Consider the following 18,685-nt stretch of genomic DNA (forward strand, 5'->3'; position numbering starts at 1 on the left):
TGACCACACGAGTTTTCTTTTCTTTTAAATTTTGATTTTTCTTTTAATCGAAATATTTCCAACATGTATCATAAATGTTTCAGCAAACGCGTGCGCTTATTCAGAAAGCTATGCGTTTTTTAACAATTTGTGTTTTTTCCTGATTTGCAGCATATTTCATCTTCAAATCGGTAACCTGAATCAACAAATGGGAAACCACTGCCACAGTCCTTCAGCATGAGACCTATTTGTCTATTACATACGTCCCTGTTGATAGCTTCACACATCAGATCTCCAACTTTTTTTTGACCTCCCTTTATTACAGAGCATAATTTGCCCCAATCTGACAGCAGACTTAACTGTAAGAAAAGGTAAACAATATATGTATATATATAAAACTGAAAAAAATCAGAGTCGGGCAAAAAAATATGTTAAACCCGGTTCAAGGAGCTTAATTCAGAGAGAATCTGCAACTTTGAAAACAATATTTTTTTTTATTTGATTCAATAGCAGAATTTACTCCTTCTTGTCAAGCATGGGGCGATAAAGGATATAAAACTTGATCTAATATTGACAAAAAGACTGTTATTTGAAATAACGATAGATATAAATCTGTTGTAAAATTAATAATGTCATTTATATGTTAACCCGTGGTTTTTGCAATCTAAATATGTTGGACAAACTAGTAACTCTCTTAACATTAGAAATAATTTACATAATTCAGCTATACACAGTAACTAAATTATCAATAACTTAAAATTGAATCATAACTTAAAATTGAACGACTACTGAAGTATTTTTTTTTGAAATTTTGCATTGTAAGCAACATTGAAATTTTGTAAGAAATTTTGTACAGATTTCTATGTTGTGTGTACTTTAAAGTAAGAGTTAAAAAATAATAAACAATTTTAAGCTTGTAATTTAAATGATGTTTTCATTAAAAAATTTTAATTTTTCATACAAGGTTAAAAATTAAAATTAATAATATACAATAGAAATACTTAATTATCTTATTAATTTATAAATTTAGAAAAAAATCATGTGGGTCAAATACTTACCTAATTAAACCTGGCACTATTTTCTCTAACTACTTAAATAAAATTATAAACAATATTATTAAAGAAGGTTCTTCTTTGATTACCACTACTAATCAACCTTTTTAAGAATTTATGAATCAAAATAAAACTAAATCCATTACGATTTTATATTTCCAAGATCTCTTTAATAGCACTCCCCTTTCGAAACTAAAAGATTTTATTTTGTAGATGTTTTTTTGTTACTATGATTATGAAAATATCCTTAAACACGATTTTAATTATTGATAGATTCTAATTACTATTTACATATCTGTATTATTAAATCTGTGTATGTTGCATGTTTGAATATTTTTAGATAAAGGAACTCTGTTATGAAATATTTTACAGCAAAGCACAATTTTTTTCATATAATATTTCCCGCTTGATTAGTTTTCTCTTCAAAACAAACATATTTTGAAAAAAGAAAGAATACGCAATGAATTATTTTAAGTAAATTATGTACAGAAATAACTATTCAATTTCTGTTACCTTATTAATGCAGGCACGCTGGCACTTTAAGGTAAGATCAAAATCACAGTTGGTATTCTCTATATCAAATACAAATGACATGGTTTTGGTATCTCTTGTAAAACCATCTTCTCCCATAAGAAAGGTGGTGCACGTACAATTTTCAGCTATGGTCGACCTAAATTAGAAAATGGAGTATTTTATTATATAAACTGTCCCTCAGTATTTACGTTCTAAAAGAACTAATTTATGAATTCCTTTAAAAAGAAATAATCCTCTCTCAAGTAAACTACCTTTTTGAAATAATTTAAAATGTACCTTTATGAAAAAACGTAAATAAGTAATGTGTAAGTTCTGTAATTTTTTTAAAAATATTTCACGATAATGATAATTTGTTTCGATGCTTCCTGATTTTTCAGCAAACGCCATACTCACATCCCTAAAAAATTTATATCAATAATGCTAATTTGGTAAACAAGTAACAGGTATAATTCCTCTGAGAGCTTTAGTAAAAAAAATATTTTTTTCATTTAAACCATTCTTTTAATGACATATTGAGATGAAAGTATATATCATTAATGGAAATTTTTAATTTATGAAAATTAATTCATTATTTGAAAACGAATATCAAACTAATATCAGTTTTGAAAGGTGCAATAACGAATTCTAGAAAAAATTATAAACATATATATATGTAGGTATTAAAATGTGTAACAGCTTATGATAACGATACATGCTTATTTTCCCAAATAAATGCAAGTTACGTGAAAGTGTCAGTGTATCGTAAGTATCATAAGTATCATTGTATCATTGAAAGTATCATAAGTATCATTGAAATTAATTGAAATATATTAATATATTTTAATTAAAATTATATAATACCTACCTTCTCAATGAAAAAAGCTTAATTTTTTAAAATTATCAGCCAGTCAACGATGGCCTAATTAGATGTCCGATTTTTCGGATATCAGCAACAAATGTAAACTGTTTAGTGCATCTGGTGTACGTTTTACCGAAACGACGACGATACCAACAAATACTTTCTTTAGATCTCAATCATATCCTACAATTGGAATTTCGGTGAATAAAACAAGACTGACTTCTAGAATCGGTGCGTGATCTTTGCAGCTCTCTAACTTTCTTAGAAAATTCCTTAATTTTCTCCAATATTGTTGATAGTTGTCTCTGATATATACCACTTCTGTGTTGCTTTTGGCAGAGAATTTGCCAATACACTAACACCAGCCGCAATTTCTAAGATTTTATCACCCATTTTAGCCAGTTTATCGAGAGAATCAGTGCTGGCAGCTAAAAAAGTTTGAACCTGATACAGCAATTGTTGCAACCAAAGTTGTTTGAAAGCATTATTATTTACTAGGAGACTTCGCCCCCTGCTCGCTGGCGCTCACCAACCCCCGGTACTGCTTTCGCAGTTCATTTCGGTTTGCTTCGCAATCCAATGCTCGCTTAGCTCGCTCATTGGATACGTTCTTAACGTCTAGTTTTTGTATACTTTTTCGAATACTGAAGACCCGAAAACTTTTCACTGTAGAAAATTCTAAACCTGTACATTTCAATATTAATTTGAAATTGCAAACAGTTCACATATTTTTCTTAATCACACTATTCTAAATTTCAGTTGTTGAGAAAAGTAACTGTTGTAAGTTTTGTTTTAAAGTCTTTACCACCAAAGGGCTAAGGCCATGCGTAGTAAAACAATATGAAATAGTAGTCTGCCACTGAACGCCGGATGTAAAGCATCGGCTATGATGAAGATAATTTTGTATTTTTAATTCTCTGAAGAGCGCCACCTTAATAATATGGAATTTGTAAAATAAATGTATATATTTTTGATTGTTGAGGAAGCCCATCATTTTATGTTTTCATCAGTGTTCAGAAGCAGAGCAACTATAAGTGTTTTATTTTATCACAAAAATATAAAATGCATGAAAAACAAAGAAAAGAGTAAGAAAATGAGTATAGTCATAGAAAAAGTTAAAATTATAATATAGTATTTGTCAGTTAAAATAAAACTTTTTGTTTAAGTCATTGCTAACAATTCAAATTTCTCCGAGGCAATTCTAAAGTATAAATTAAGGTAGTATTGTTAAGTTGAAACACAATATTTTAAGTTTTGATGTCAACAATACAATTCAATTTTTCACAAAAACGATTGTTTCCATTGTTAAGTTCAATGTCAACAATTCAAATTTTTCTGAGGCAACTCTTAACCTCTAAATAATATTTTTTTAATGTACACATTTCTAAATGTCAGTATTCAACCACAAAACAACTTAAAGTCCTGAAATTTAGCATGAAGTTGTAAAATGTAATGAAAGAGGGTCAAAGCACTAATGAAAGTAGACAAAACTTTTATTATTGAAGGATTTGTTACGTCAAGCGCTCAGGTATCATAATTTTGATCTAGTTGCGCTTCTATGTCATTTTGATTTATGTAGCTAAGTTAACTTTAAAAAAATTCTATGGCTGGCAACAGCATTTTTATTTTTTAAGTTGTTTATTTTTATTTCCTTTAGAATTCGTTATTTTTTTAGCGAAATGTTTTTTAACCTAACAGAATTCTTTGCCGACTGTTTTCTCTATGAATGAAGAAAATAAAGTAAATATTTAACTGTTGTGGAAAGAATCTTATTTAGTTGTACAAAGTACTTCAGCCAAAATTTGGGAGCCACGTAAGAGAATTATATATATTAGATCAGAAACACATCCTTAAAAGGCAGAATGCTTTGGTGTTTTCAAAACAAAGCAAACGTTGCCACCGGCGGAAAAGAAATACAGCCAAAATTTGGGAGCCACGTAAGAGAATTATATATAATAGATTTTGCACTTCGCCAAAATTTTGCATTCCACGTAACAATTGATTTGGACGCTTATTACCATGATCTTATTCGAAGAAGAGTGTACTCATCCGAACACTTTTATAGTCACTCAAATGAGCAACAAATGCTTCTTTTAATGCTGCGTATTTATTTTCTTGAGACAAAACTATCTATCACTCACAATATTCAAAGTTTTCTGATATATATATATATATATATATATATATATATATATATATATATATATATATATATATATATATATATATTAATTTACATAGTTGCTATTTATATCGTATTAAAATAAGTTTGCTTATCATTGTTACTAACACAAATGAGATTGAATTTCATAAAATAATATGATGTAAATTACCCAAAGCAAAGAAGTAGAATGCTTGCACAGATGAAGTAGGAATTCATTTTTATTTCAGTAATTGAAATCCAGTAAATGAAAATAAATAATTCGAACTTATATATGCAATGTACAAAGCAAATATTTCACACACAGGTGATAATTTCTCAAAATTGTTATTCAAATTCTTGATAAGACATTCTGCGCATCTGGAAAATTCCAAAGAATACAATGCCATTTAAAGATAAATTCCAATTCTTAGTATTCATATTCTTCAGCTTATCATTATCAATTTGATAAGTTTCTAGGTATTATCTCCTATAATTTAAAAAAAATGGTATAATCGCTTCTTCTGTATTTCCAAAATACCTTGCACTCTTTATTGCTACACTTTGTGAAATTTCTATTTGTGAAATATGTATCGAGATATAATAGAACTTTGAACAATAACATCGTACAACTTTTTGCCGAAATTTTAATAATTTGTTTAAATGAACCGTTTTTTGCTTCAAGTTGAACCGTAATATCGCGTAATCAAGTTTGAGAAGTACGATAATATGGCTCAATTTACCTTTGTACTTTACAACCAATTAGAACCATTTTACAGCTTAACGTACTTCAAAATTTCTAATTGTTAACATGACAGCTAAAATGTCATAAATATATGAATTTTAATAAGAAAAAAATGATGTTCGTTTTTTTACTCTTGTTGAATCGAATTTAAGTATTTTTGTTCGTGCACTTAAGTGTTTCGTATTCCATTCCCAAGGAAAAGAAAAATAAGACTGACACTAACCAAGATGCCAGACGTGGAAACACACGGAAAAACGTCTGGAAAAATTTCAGTAATGTATCGTTATGATATTTCTGGTTGAATAAAAAACATAATCCCACTTAATAAAAACCAAAATATTCTGTATTTTACCTATTAGTTTGTTTCTGTTCATATGGTAAAGGTGTACCGGAAATTTTGATTTCCAAAATTATATCTCTTATTACCACATATTTAATAAAAATACATAAGTAAAAAGTAAATTTAACTGAATAAATGGTTTTTATACCATGCAAAGATGGTTTCAAGAGAAAATTATACATTTCAACACATTTAACAAATTTATAACTTATTATAAAAGCACGTTTTAGTATTAATTTTACCAAAATCATCACCATGGCGCTTTTGTGTAAAATATCGAGCATTTTTTAAGTGTTTCCATAGAGTCAGAAACAAGGTAAATTCTACCATATTCTAGTAGTTTTGTCCAAACTTTTTTCAGTTTAATATCCGAGCTGACTTTTGTACTTTACCAGAGAGTTAAAAATGTAAGCCCATTGTGCTCTGTAGCTAATTCACATAACTCTCGAAAAACGTTTAATGTAAAGTAAAAAAGACATCGCTTTTTTTTAATTTTTTGAAAGCAGAAGTGATGAACTATAATCTGATGAACTATAAAGTAGTGGTGAATTATAAACTTAAACGTAGATTTTACCTTAAAAATAAAGAACAAAAAATTAAAACCAAATGTCGTGCAGCCGTTTTGATTTAAGAAACTAAAATGATTTGAGCAACTAACTTGATTTAAGTAAGTAACGTAGCAGGCTCAGAAAAAAGTGGAAATATTGACGAGATATATCATACTGCAAGTTAGTACACTCTGTGTTCAGTACTTGACTCGAGACTTATATCAATTGTGATTCTTGCTTGGAGTACCGAAGAGACCTTTTGTGTTTCAAACTTGATTATCTTTGTTATTAAGTATTTAAGTACTTTATTTTCATAATCAAGGCAAAAATAGCCTTTCCCTTAGAGTACTTGTATTGAAACTCATTTTTAACCTTGTCCAATATCGTACGCAAATAATTTTATTGTAGTTCATAATCCCAAATCGGTGGTTCAATGGTTTTGGTTCGTTAAAATGTTGTATTCGCATTCATAACAATTACAATATTTAATGAAAAACAATAACAAGATTCAACAACTCTAAATAAGTTTTGATATGATAGCTTAAATTTTAAGTTTGAAACAACACAGTTTTCATCCGTCTATAGTTCTTAAAATATCAAATTTTAAGATTCAGTAAATTAAAAGTTCCAGCTTTTTTTTAAGGCACTTACAGCACCATCTGTAGGTTCTATTATCAATCAACAAAGTGAAAGATCTTCAACTTTTGATGCAATTCCGTTTTGTTTTATGATTTCAGAGATTATTAAATTTTCTTCCCATTTAGATACTCTATATATTTTTACTCGATATCTTTTTAAATCCATATTTGATTTTGGTAAGCTCTAAAAGCCAATTTATTTCTTTATTCAGTTAATTCATTTATAAATAAATTAAATTAAATTGAAAATTAATTATTTCAAAATTTAAATTCACTAAATACCTTTTAATACCTTCACCTATAATACATATTATACATTTCTGATCTCGTCAGATAACAACTACATTACTATAAAATATTATATTTGACCCTGTCTTAATTTTTTGGAACAAATAATCTCGCAAACCTATTTTCTTTTCTTAGTAAAATCAATGAAGTTTGCCAAAACAAAAGAAATTATTTATTTTAAATATTTTACCTAAAACACCTCTCAATTTGTAACCTCCTATTTATTTCCAACAACAATTAAAAGAAAAGTATAATCGTCGTGTAAAAGTTCTTCGAATTGCGTAAATATTCTTTCTACTCTCTAAGTGATAGCCGTGCTCTTTGAAAATATTGAATGAGAAACACTATTTTTAGATGAAATCAGACTGGAATGCAAAGCACGAAAACATATATCCCTAAGTTCTCTAAGAATAATGAAATGGTAAATGAGAAAAATAATGATAAATTTTTTCCGTTTTATACAAACAATACAAAAGAGTGAAAAATTCAAAAATATTGCTATAATTTCCTTAAAGGTATATATTTTTGTTAATATGTTATTTATATATTAAAATACTATTATAATGGTATATATTTTGTACATATTTATAACATTTAATATTATTATATATTTATAATATTTATGTTATTATTTTAGACGATTAAAGAAATATAATCGATTAATCGGATATGATTTAGACTTAAACATGACTACTTTGACTCTCTTGAGAAAAAGACGTAATACATATTTATTGAGAAAGAATTAGATGAAATATTTGTTTTATTGTTAAATAATACAAATCTTGTTATGCCTCTTTTAATGTGATACCTCCTTAACACAATATTATATTTCGTTTCAGTAAATTTGCGAGAAATTATGCTTGAAGTTATGTTTACCTAGTCTTGATGTTAAAGAAATGTAAAAGAAAACAAAAAATAGAAATATTTGTGGGTTTGAATTAAATGTCTGAAATTATTCCTAGATATTCAGAAAAATAAGTTCAACATTAAACTATAATGTACAGTCAGCAAAAAAAAAAAGATATCACCCTGAATAACTTTTGTTATAATGATCGGATTTTCACGATCTAAGTGTCAATCTTAATGGTTCTCGGGGGTGACCTCAAATATGCTAATTAATTAGTGCTAACTATTAATTAAGTTACGAAATCTGACACAAAAACGTACTTTCTCTGAATAAACATGTATTTTTTTTTACATATTTGGATTCCTAACCTTCAAAATATAGGGGGTAGCCGCAATCTGGGAAATGTGGTCCCCATAGTTTGGTCAGGAGAGCGATCCAAAGTTCGTACCCCTTAATGTTAATTTCGCTTTTTGCGTTTTCAGTCATATTTTCAAAACTAATGAAGCAATTCAAAAAAATTGAACCCACTCATAAAACTCATTTACCCAAAGATAATTTCATGAAAAAAATAATTTTTAATAATTATTAATTATTTTTTATTATTTAATTAAATTGAAGATGAAAAAATTTTGAATTATAAGGTATGAATTTTTTTATACCATAATAATCTATATATGTTTCAATAGAAAAATCTAAAGTTTCAACTGTTTTTATTTATTAGAAGCTGAAAAAAATTAAAATTAATTATTTTTAAAAAAATAATTTAGCGACAATAAAAAAATGATTAAATGGGGCGATTAATATTAAAATGTGATAAACTTGCGAGGAACTTGACTTCGCGCGCGTAGTGTAAAATTTCATTCATATTTTTTTCGCTAATAATCGTTTGCTAATCTTTTTATTTTTATTTCTTTCAAACTATAAAATACGATGTTTCTTTTTAGTCATTTAATAATGTATTTGTAATTTAGTAAAGAAATTATGAATAGAACATTTTGAATAAAAAACACTTTATTCAACGAATGTCTAGTTTTATAAAGGCGTGCTTCTGATAGAATATGATTATGCACCAGATTGTGCTTACTTAATGTGATTTTTTTAATTTTTGATTTTCTTTTTCAATAACTGATACAATTTCAATAATATACACACGTATGCATAGATTTGGAATAATATATTTATCAATTTCTTGAATATATATTTTATAATTATTAATACGAATGCGTAGTCAACATTTTTAATCATCTTAAAACTTCCCCCGGTGGCTGAGCGGTAGCGCTTCGCCCTGTCGTTCCTCGGGCCGGGCAAGGCTGACTCAGCCTTTCATCCCTTCAGTGGGTCGATAAATAAGTACCAAGCATGATTGGGAACTAAACACTGGGGGTTCCGCGTTCGGCTGACCACCTGACCGGAACATCTGCTCCTGCACCCCAGAGCCCTAGGTCCAGAAAACTGAGATGGGCATAGTAGGCCTTGGCCCTGCATGGGCTGTCGTGCAGCTGAGTTTAGAGTAGAGTTTTTTAAAACTTCTTTACATCTTATATATCGCCTTAATCTTAAAATAAGTTTGTAAATTACCTGTCTATGCGTGTTTCGCAGAATTATTTTTCTAACTTTTTTATTGAATTTTAATGCAATTTTTTTTAAAATTCTATTATGTATATTTTTTTCCAATAATATACTAATCAATTGTTTAAGTACTTTAATTTATGTTTTTCTTTAAAATAAAATTACTTTTTAAATTATTGCTAAGTTCTTATTGAAAGAAAACTTAAAATTATTGCCAGCTATCTGAGAATTAAATCTTGTTAAGAAATTAAAAATATTCTACTGATCACACTCAATATCATTCGAAGCAGAACAGCTGACTATTTACTAAAAATACTATTGTTTACGAAAAATGAAGATAAATTATTAATTTTATTTTTTTTATTACTTCTTATTTATTCGAGTAATGAAAAGTAAATGCGTATGTGCGCACAGAGGAAAAATATAACAGATTGTTTTGTTTTTTAAATGAACAAAAAACTATGGGCATGCAATTTTAATTCAACATTCAAAGTTAATCTTGTGCGCTAACCCTTTTAAGTTACCCTTTTGTCTTAAAAAGTTGAAAATATTTTCTTTAAAAGTTGTTTGTATAATTTCTCAACTTTTGCACAGTTCAAAAAAATATTGCTATATCAGGAAAATGTTCGATATGCCTTGTTTTGTTAAACAACTACTAAAATAAAAAATTGCAAAAAGATTTGAAAAATGTGCTATTTTTAGAATCATCATCTCAAAAATTGTTCTTTTACTCCATTTGACTTTTTTCTTCTTAAATAACTTATAATCATAGTTTTAACACACGTTTTGAAGAAATTATGTATACAAATTTCTCCTAATATTTCGTAATAAGAAAACAAGAATATTAATGATTTATTTATACAGTGAAACCTGCCAAGTTGACCACACTTGTAAGTTTTACACCTGAATAAGTTGACCTCAATTATCAAGAACGGAAATTTTCCTACATAATAAAGAAGCAAAACCTTTGTAACTTGACCACCTGTCTATCTTGTATGTTGACCACTGAAATAAGTTAATTTTGTCTAGGAGTATTATGAAATTCTATTCTAAAACCCTCATAAATTGACCAAAAAAAAAAATTCAAAAAATTTTCTGTCATTTCGCAATGTATGTTAATATTTCACTTGTTTGGTGAAATAGTGTAAAAAGCTAATCTAAACATTTTTGTGAGTTGACCATCTGGGGAAACTGTAGGGAGTCAGCTTTTGACCATTTCTTTCATTCATTCATTGAAAACAGGTGTGTTAGTTGAAAAGTTGCTCTTCCAGTTGCAATAGTGAGCAAATAGGCTTGTATGCGTAGTAATAACAGAATAAATTTTAAAGTGTTAAAATAATTTTGTTTTGTTAAAGTTTTCAATGTTTTCGTGTTCTGATATTTTAAGAAATTATTTTTATTAAACACTTCACATGCATAACTAACAAAATAATTTTTTTTTAAAAGTTAGTTAAATATTAAAATTATTTATGTGTAACAAATTGAAGTTCGTTTAGGTTTAAACATATTTCTTGAGATATTCATTTGGCCATTTGCTAAATCAAATTTTTAAGTCAAGTAAAAAAAAAAAATTTAATGTATAGCAACATGTAGGAAACGAAAAAGTAAACAATGTCCCACCCCTTCTATAAGTTGACCACTTGTCTACGTTGGCCACTAAAACAATGCACATGAAGTGGTCAACTTACCCAAGTTTTACTGTAATTGTTTCATTGAACCAGAGTAGTTAATTGTTTTCGTAATAATCGGCCTTACAACTATTTAACTTAGATTCTTTGGACTAGGCGTCACTTCATGCATGTCTTTCGAGATTGAAATTTCAAAGATAAAATGTAAAAATTACAAGAATGCGTAAGCTGGTTTCAACTAACAAAAAAAAGGGACAAAATCGTTGGCAAAAGAAGTTATCTCATGAAAAGAGTGTCAGAGTTGAAAAATTATTGTAAAAACTGTAACAATTGTTACTCTTGTTTAATTAAGGGTATTATAAACCTAATTTTCGTTTAATCATGTTTTTTAAAGAACTAACGAAAGGAGTGTGTAAATAACATCAACTCTTTTTACTGCAAACTAAGTTTACTTAATATCATTTGCAAATATTAAGAAGTACAAATTCTTGACTTGCTCCCTAAAATAAAGTTTTATTTTTATCGTAGTTGAAGAAGTACGGATATAGTTAAGGGAGGTATGCGACATTCGGAAAAAAAAAGTCGTGTGATAGAGATAGTTTTAAACAGAACGAATTAGTTCTTTTAATTGAAATGCTGGCAATATCATTACAGCATTTTGGTTAACAAGTGCCATGAAAAAAGGTTCTGAACTTAAGATATGGATTTTAATATATTTTCCTATTTACATACCTCCTTGATCTCCGCACCGTTTTAATATTCTGTAAAGCATAAAATGAAATAATGTTGAATAAAAAAATAGATTTCAAATGAAATATTTTATTTTCCTATATGCAGGGTATCTGTTACATTTTAGATTTTCAAATTCATAACTTTTCATGTCTAATTCCAAGAATTTTCAAGATTTAACGAAGTTACTATTTTCTCCGATAAAAACAGAATAATAAATTCAAAAAGCATTATAATCACATTATATAAAATAGGTATAACCAAAACACTGCAGTAAGAACGCACTTTAATACAAAACCCCTCTATTTAAGCTTTTAGCTTAATTTCCGCTTTTGGTTTCATATTTTGTAATGTGGCAATCTTTTTCGAAAATATTTTAAATAATTCTTTAAAAATTTCACGTTCATGTAATAAGTTCATTTGAATTCGCAGCTCGCTTTATAGATTTTGTTTCATGTTTTATTCTGTTTCTTCTTTATACTTAATTTTCTGATTTCGCTTGATATTTTTACTTATTGTGTTCCATTATGTTTGTAATTTTTTTGTAAAATTTTTTTGAGTGCTTCTCAAACTATTGCATTGATATATTTTACTTTGGCTATATTGATACAATAATAGAAAGTACTATTTTTTGCTGATATAATCGTGTAAGCTGATGAAAAGATTATATCTTTTATTTTCCGGATATTTTTAGAATTTTTTTTCCGGTTTCTTGCTGTTTTATTTTTTATTATTATTTTACTTCCCCCCTTTTTTATTGTTCCGTAATTTTTCCCAAGTTTTTTCTGCATTTTGAACTTATTTACTTATTTTATGAGTTCTATTTACTTGCAGCTTATGCGCAATAAATAAAACTTATTATTTTTCGTAATTTTCTTTGTGTTTTTTTGTTTTTATTTATTATGATATATATATCAAAATGCTTTTAAAATGCCTTATAACATTTATTAAGTTTTACAATTTTATCGAAAATAAATACCGTGATTTCTATAAAATTTTGCGATTATGCATCAGAATAGCTATCTTTTTTCAGGTCCACCTTTGCTTGATCACTTTTTTTTTCCTTTCCTAAGAAACTCGAAGTGCGGGGCAAAAGCATTTAACCCTACAACTCTTCATAAATTTATGATAACTTATGAAAATTTGGTTTTAATTCAAAACTGTCATACAAATTACGTTAAAACAGCTTTACAAAAATAAATAATGTCAGATAAAAATTCAAAGATTCTATAATCTTGGAGAATCAAAAGTAATTTATTAATTTATTTAAATTTCCTTTTTAAAGGAGATTTAAAAAAAAAAAAAAAAAAGCCCAGAAAGCAACGTGAAAAATTCTTTTGGTTGATTAGCAACGAGAAGCACTATCTTTTCCCATCTTGTCATTCATTCAGTTTCTTTATGGTTGTTATAAATTATTTCTCCTTCTATGGCGAGGTAATTTGGCATATTTTTAAACCATCGCCAGATATATAAATCCCTATTGCGACCTAATTTACAACCCATTTTTTTCGAAATTTTGTCTACCCCCCCTATTTTAAGGGTCAGGATTCCAAATATGTAAAAAAAATACATGTTTATTCAGAGAAAGTACGTTTTTGTGTCTGATTTCGTAACTTAATTAATAGTTAGCACTAATTAATTAGCATATTTGAGGTCACCCCCGGGAACCATTAAGATTGACACTTAGATCGTGAAAATCCGATCATTAGAACAAAAGTTATTCAGGGTGATATCTTTTTTTTTTGCGGACTGTACATAATTGTAAAGGTAATACTAATTATAAGACATGGTCTAGTAGTTACTAAAACACTGTTAAATTATCAGAATTATATTTGACCTCGAATATGAAGAAAAAAAAAGAAATTTCAAAAAATAAAATTTTTTTCTATCCTATATCAAAAAAATTACCAACAAATGAATTTTATTATTAAAGTCATTTCAATGATAAATAACTGTTTCTCTTACACATTCGTACTAAACTTTTTCGACTCTTAAAAAATGAAATAAATCTCATTATTTTGAGCCAAATCTCCGAATAAGACTTCACCAGAAAACATTCAATATTCAAAGGAAAAACCTCTCCGCATAAATCTCTTTGCAGCAGAAATTTATACCGCGGGCACAGCGCTTTCATCCTAAACACGATGCTCACTTTCAAACTCCCAATTTCTTTTCTCCACAACAGTTCTTCTAATCTATTCTTGCCTATTTCAAATTTATGTATTCAAATCTATTCTAAGGTGTTACATTAACATAATAATGACTGCCCACAAAACGTTTCATGCAACAACATTTTAAGAAGTGGATCGTGTTGAAACTTTTAAGTTAAGAATGGCTGTATTTACAGAGAGAAGGGTTCGTGTGAGATAACTTCCAACTGAGATTTGTGAGGATTCTTCATTGCCAGGTTTCATGTTATACAAATGAAGGGAATAAGTCAAATACATAAGTTCTTTTATGCTCGGTATTTTGATTGATCAGAGAATATTAAACAAAGGGAATTTGCTTAAAATTTTAAAGCGCTTACAACTTTTAACTATGGCATTGCGTTTCGTATGTGACACTCAAATGTAAACAAATAATGTTTTGTGGTTTCATATCTTTGAATATGTATCGCGATTACATGATTTCAATTCGAATTTGAAAGGACATAGAAATTAAATCAGCTTTTCTTATTAAATTCCTAGCCAGCGCTGTTTATGCGGAATAAAGTCAAAGTTTCCTTTCTCTGTCATGGACTTTACAAGCAAGTCACGATATTTTGTTATCTGTTTTCTGTGAGTTACTTAATATGCTTTGCCTACTTATTCCAAGATGTTCTTTCAGATTTATCTGAAATTTATAAAAATTTGAAACTAAAAAATTTAATTTTTTCAAGCTTTCTAAGGGCCAAAGTACTTACATCTATAATAATGAAATTAAAAGTTTGTGTGTCTCTCTCATACCATCAGAACCGATTGTGATAAAACCACTTCAAATTTCACTTTTCATTCATCTGTAAAATCTATTAAAACTCCAACTTCCAGTGAAGCAAAATAAATGTAAATAATAAATATTGTTTAATAGGATTGTCCAGAAAGTTCTTTTTCTGAAGCATATTATTGCTATATATATGGAAAATAATTAGAGCTTTCAATGGAGAAACTTTCAGCCTTCAATGATTCGGAATTGCGTTATTAGCTTGTTCAAAAAGTTGCTTCTGGTAAGGATTTTATTGCTAAGGATAGTAATTGTATAAAACAACATAAAGTTTTAATTATCATTCATCTTCAAAATCTATTAAACCTGCAGCTTTCAATGATTGGGAACAAATGTAAATACTAAATATTGCGTTATTAGATTGTTTAAAAAGTTGTTTTGGGGATAGATTTTATTGCTAAGAATTGCAATTGTATAAAACTACATAAAATTTTACTTCACATTCATCTGTAAAATCTATTAAAAGTGCAGCTTATCGTGCATCAGAATAAATGTAAATAATAAATATTGTTTTATTGAGTTGTTCAAAAAGTTATTTTGGGGATGAATGTTATTGCTATGTATACAGAGATACCAACTTGATCCAGACAGCGGATAATTAGTAGCGAGTAATAGTCTTTTAATGTATGTGATTTGTGGTTTAGTAAATAAGATTCATAGTGTTTTTACTCTCCACTAATAATTCTAAAACTAATGCGATACGCCATTTTGTTACTAAACTATGCTGATTCTTGTAAAATGGGGGCAAAATTCACCAATATCATTTTTTTAAACATTTTCCCGAATCCAGTGCAGTTGGCATCTCTGTGAATAATAATAGTATATAGTAATACCATATAAATTATAACCACTTATAATTTTACTTCTCTTTTTTCTGAAAAATCTATTAAAAGGGCAGCTTCTAGTGAATAGGAATATATGTAGATATCAGGGCTAAAGAGAATAGAAGGGTTGGTTCACTCCTTTGAAGTATCTCTGGCACCGCCGATCCTCCGACGTCACTCTAGTGACGTCACTTTGGCGCAAAGCTCGCACTTTTACTTTAAGAACGGAGCATTTGGCCGTACTAGCTCTAACTAATATTGGATCATTTCTTTTTGCGAGATATTCTAAGACATTTGTTATTTTCTATAATGACTTTCCACAGTTTTTGCAGTGAATTTACAAGAATTTAAAACTATTATCGAAATGCCAGTTTGCGCGATTGCAACTTGCAAAAATTCTGATATAAAAACAAGAGGAAAAAGTATAATTTTTCGCGTGTTCCCTAAAGTAAATGAACAACTATGTAAAGAATGGATTCCGAAATGACAAAGTTAATATAAAACAGCAATACGTTTATTCTGTCGTAAAGAACTTTTATAAAAATTCATTATCTAAATAGAAACCGCCTCGTTACTTCATAAAGAAAGGCAGGTGAAAAGAATTAAAAAATAGATAAAGTCAAAGAAAATTAAAATGTAAGTAAAAAGTATAAATAAAATATATAGTATATAGTTGAAATTCTCCTAATTTCATAACATATTTTTTAATGTAGTTATTCTAAATATTTATGATTTTTTTTAAAATTATATTCTCTTCAATTTAAATATCTATATATTATATCATCGTAAATTTAAATGTCTATAAACAATTGTAAAATTTCTGATGCCATTATGAACCTAAATTATTATTTTGTTTCAGTAATTAGCGTTTAAGGTTGATGTTTCCTAATGATTAAGTATGAACAAATTGCTATTAACGACATATTTTAAAATCAGGGATTCTAAATTTAACTTAACTTATCCTTATAAAAGAATATGTAGATAAAAAAAGTGTCGATATATGCCTTCATTTTTCCTAATAGTTAAAGTTAAAACTGAACTTTTTAAAATAAAGTATTTATCGTGTCATTTTCACCAACTAACAAAATATTTTTATAAGTTTAAAATGGTATTTTTTTAATATAATAACCAAGAAAGTTTTTTTTGAACTATGTTAATGAACGGAAATAATGTGTTAATTACGTAAAGTTTGAAGGCTAATAGCCAGAAAAAGTCTAACTTATTTTTACAAAGAGAAAGATGCAAAGTTATCATATCTTTGCTTGCGATCTCCGAGATCTGTGGGCACAGTGACGTCATGAGGAGGGAAATCGTAGCTTCAGCTCTAAGAGCGGAGTGAACTAGCCCTGTGTAGATATTGCTTTATTTGGTTGTTGTGATGGATGTTTATGCTACTCATAGTAATCTTAAAAAACTACTTAAAATTTTACTACCCATACATCTGGAAAAGCTATTAAAAGAGTAGCATCTAAGGAATCAGAATAAGTGTTAAAAGTAAATATAGATTTATTTGTTGTTGAAAAAGTTCGTTTTTTTTTTCATCAAAAGACTTCATTATATTTAACGCAGTTAACTTCACACTTATATCGCATAACCATTATCAATTTTGAAAACTGATTATAATGCTTAAACGTGATAAGGTTCGATTGATTTTACACAGTAGTTTTTTGTTGGCTTCCTTTCAAATATGGAAAGTAAAATGCTGTATTTTTGTTACATTTCATTTTTTATAATCGAGAAGGTGAAAATGCGGCTGGAGCAAGAAAAAAATCCGGTGTGTACGAAAAAGATATTTGAAAGCCACAGCCGAAATCGGTATGCAAAATTAGGATCTTGCACAAATTTTCAATTGAGATACACTAGACCAGTTTAGACGGTTGAAGACAGAATAAAGGCATTAATTGCTGTAAATTGACAATTAATGACTAATTAAGTCGGTGAGAGATTAAATTTATCAAATTTGACGGTACATGATAGTTTGAAACCTGTAGGTTTATTCTCTAAACTCGCCATTTTGGGTTCCTTTTGTTCCTACGTTTCCGTATGTTGTGCCACCGCCATGTTGCGCCGAACTAGAATTAGGTTGTCTAGAATATTTGTTCGGGTCTATACAAAAGTTTTTAGATCATAATATCTTTGCTGCAAATTAGGTGGGCAAAAGTCAAGTTTTTTGCTAATAAAGAATAAAAATTTCCTGATCTTGGATTCATGCTACCGGTTGATATATGGCAAAAGGTATTGGTCCTGAATTTACAAGACATAATTCAATGAAATATTAATTCAGTGAAAGAAAATTCTATTTCATTTCCATAAGTAAAAAACGAAATTACTTACTAAACAAACCAATCCATTTTCCCATTATTTTGCATATGTGTTAAGCATATTCAAATTCGAAAAATTCGTCGAATTTCGCAATTCAAATTCACCAAATTATGCAATTAAAAGCATTACTTTGTAAAACTATTTGAAAACTATGTAAATAGGCCGACTTAGTCTCGGTTATGCTTAAAAGTTAGTTTTATTGCAAATATAGTCCATAATAACAAAAAGAAGAGTTAATGTGGCTGTGTTTAATCCTAAACCATTTTCACTAATGTCCTGGAACTCCGACTACAGGTTTTAGGATCAATTTTAGCACTCGATTCTTAAAAACCGATTAAAAATGTATATTGGTCTGTTTAAATGGAAACATAAAAAGTAATTCTTCTCTTAGGTTTAGCATTAGGCCTTGTTGAAAATTAAACTTCATGCATTTTTTTTCTTAAGTGATAAGGTAAGTAAAAAGGTAATACAAATGATGCTTGTTAGTTTACTGCTCTGCGTAATCAAAGTTAGTTCATTGCGCAGCTTTACAGCTTTATTTAAAGCTTTGTGCCTTATTTAGACATAAAGAGTAGGGACTGTATGGCTGCACTTCTAGTCTTGATTTCATAAATTTAAAACACTGTTTTTTTTCAGTCGGAGATAGCTTGGAAATTTACACCTAGTATATAATAGGAAAAAAATA

At 28.2% G+C, this 18,685-nt stretch overlaps 1 protein-coding gene across 2 annotated transcripts in view; it reads right to left on the reverse strand.

The window, feature by feature from the left end:
* Positions 1-12: 12 nt before the first annotated feature.
* The window catches only part of LOC147807182 (uncharacterized), a 47,439-nt gene continuing 28,766 nt past the window's right edge, over positions 13-18,685 (reverse strand). The window contains exons 1-3 of one of the 2 annotated variants that reach the window (XM_087167910.1): positions 4,737-4,796; positions 1,545-1,701; positions 13-338 (exon numbers count right to left, since the gene is read on the reverse strand). In XM_087167910.1, coding sequence (XP_087024036.1) covers positions 120-338; positions 1,545-1,701; positions 4,737-4,783 — 423 coding nt within the window. In that variant the 5' untranslated portion in view covers positions 4,784-4,796 and the 3' untranslated portion in view covers positions 13-119. Of the gene's footprint in view, positions 339-1,544; positions 1,702-4,736; positions 4,797-18,685 lie in introns of those variants that run through there. The other variant, XM_087167911.1, reaches the window with a different exon arrangement.

Source organism: Parasteatoda tepidariorum, chromosome 7 (assembly GCF_982258835.1).
Source record: "Parasteatoda tepidariorum strain Cologne lab strain chromosome 7, Ptep-v5.0, whole genome shotgun sequence".
Taxonomy (NCBI): domain Eukaryota; kingdom Metazoa; phylum Arthropoda; class Arachnida; order Araneae; family Theridiidae; genus Parasteatoda; species Parasteatoda tepidariorum.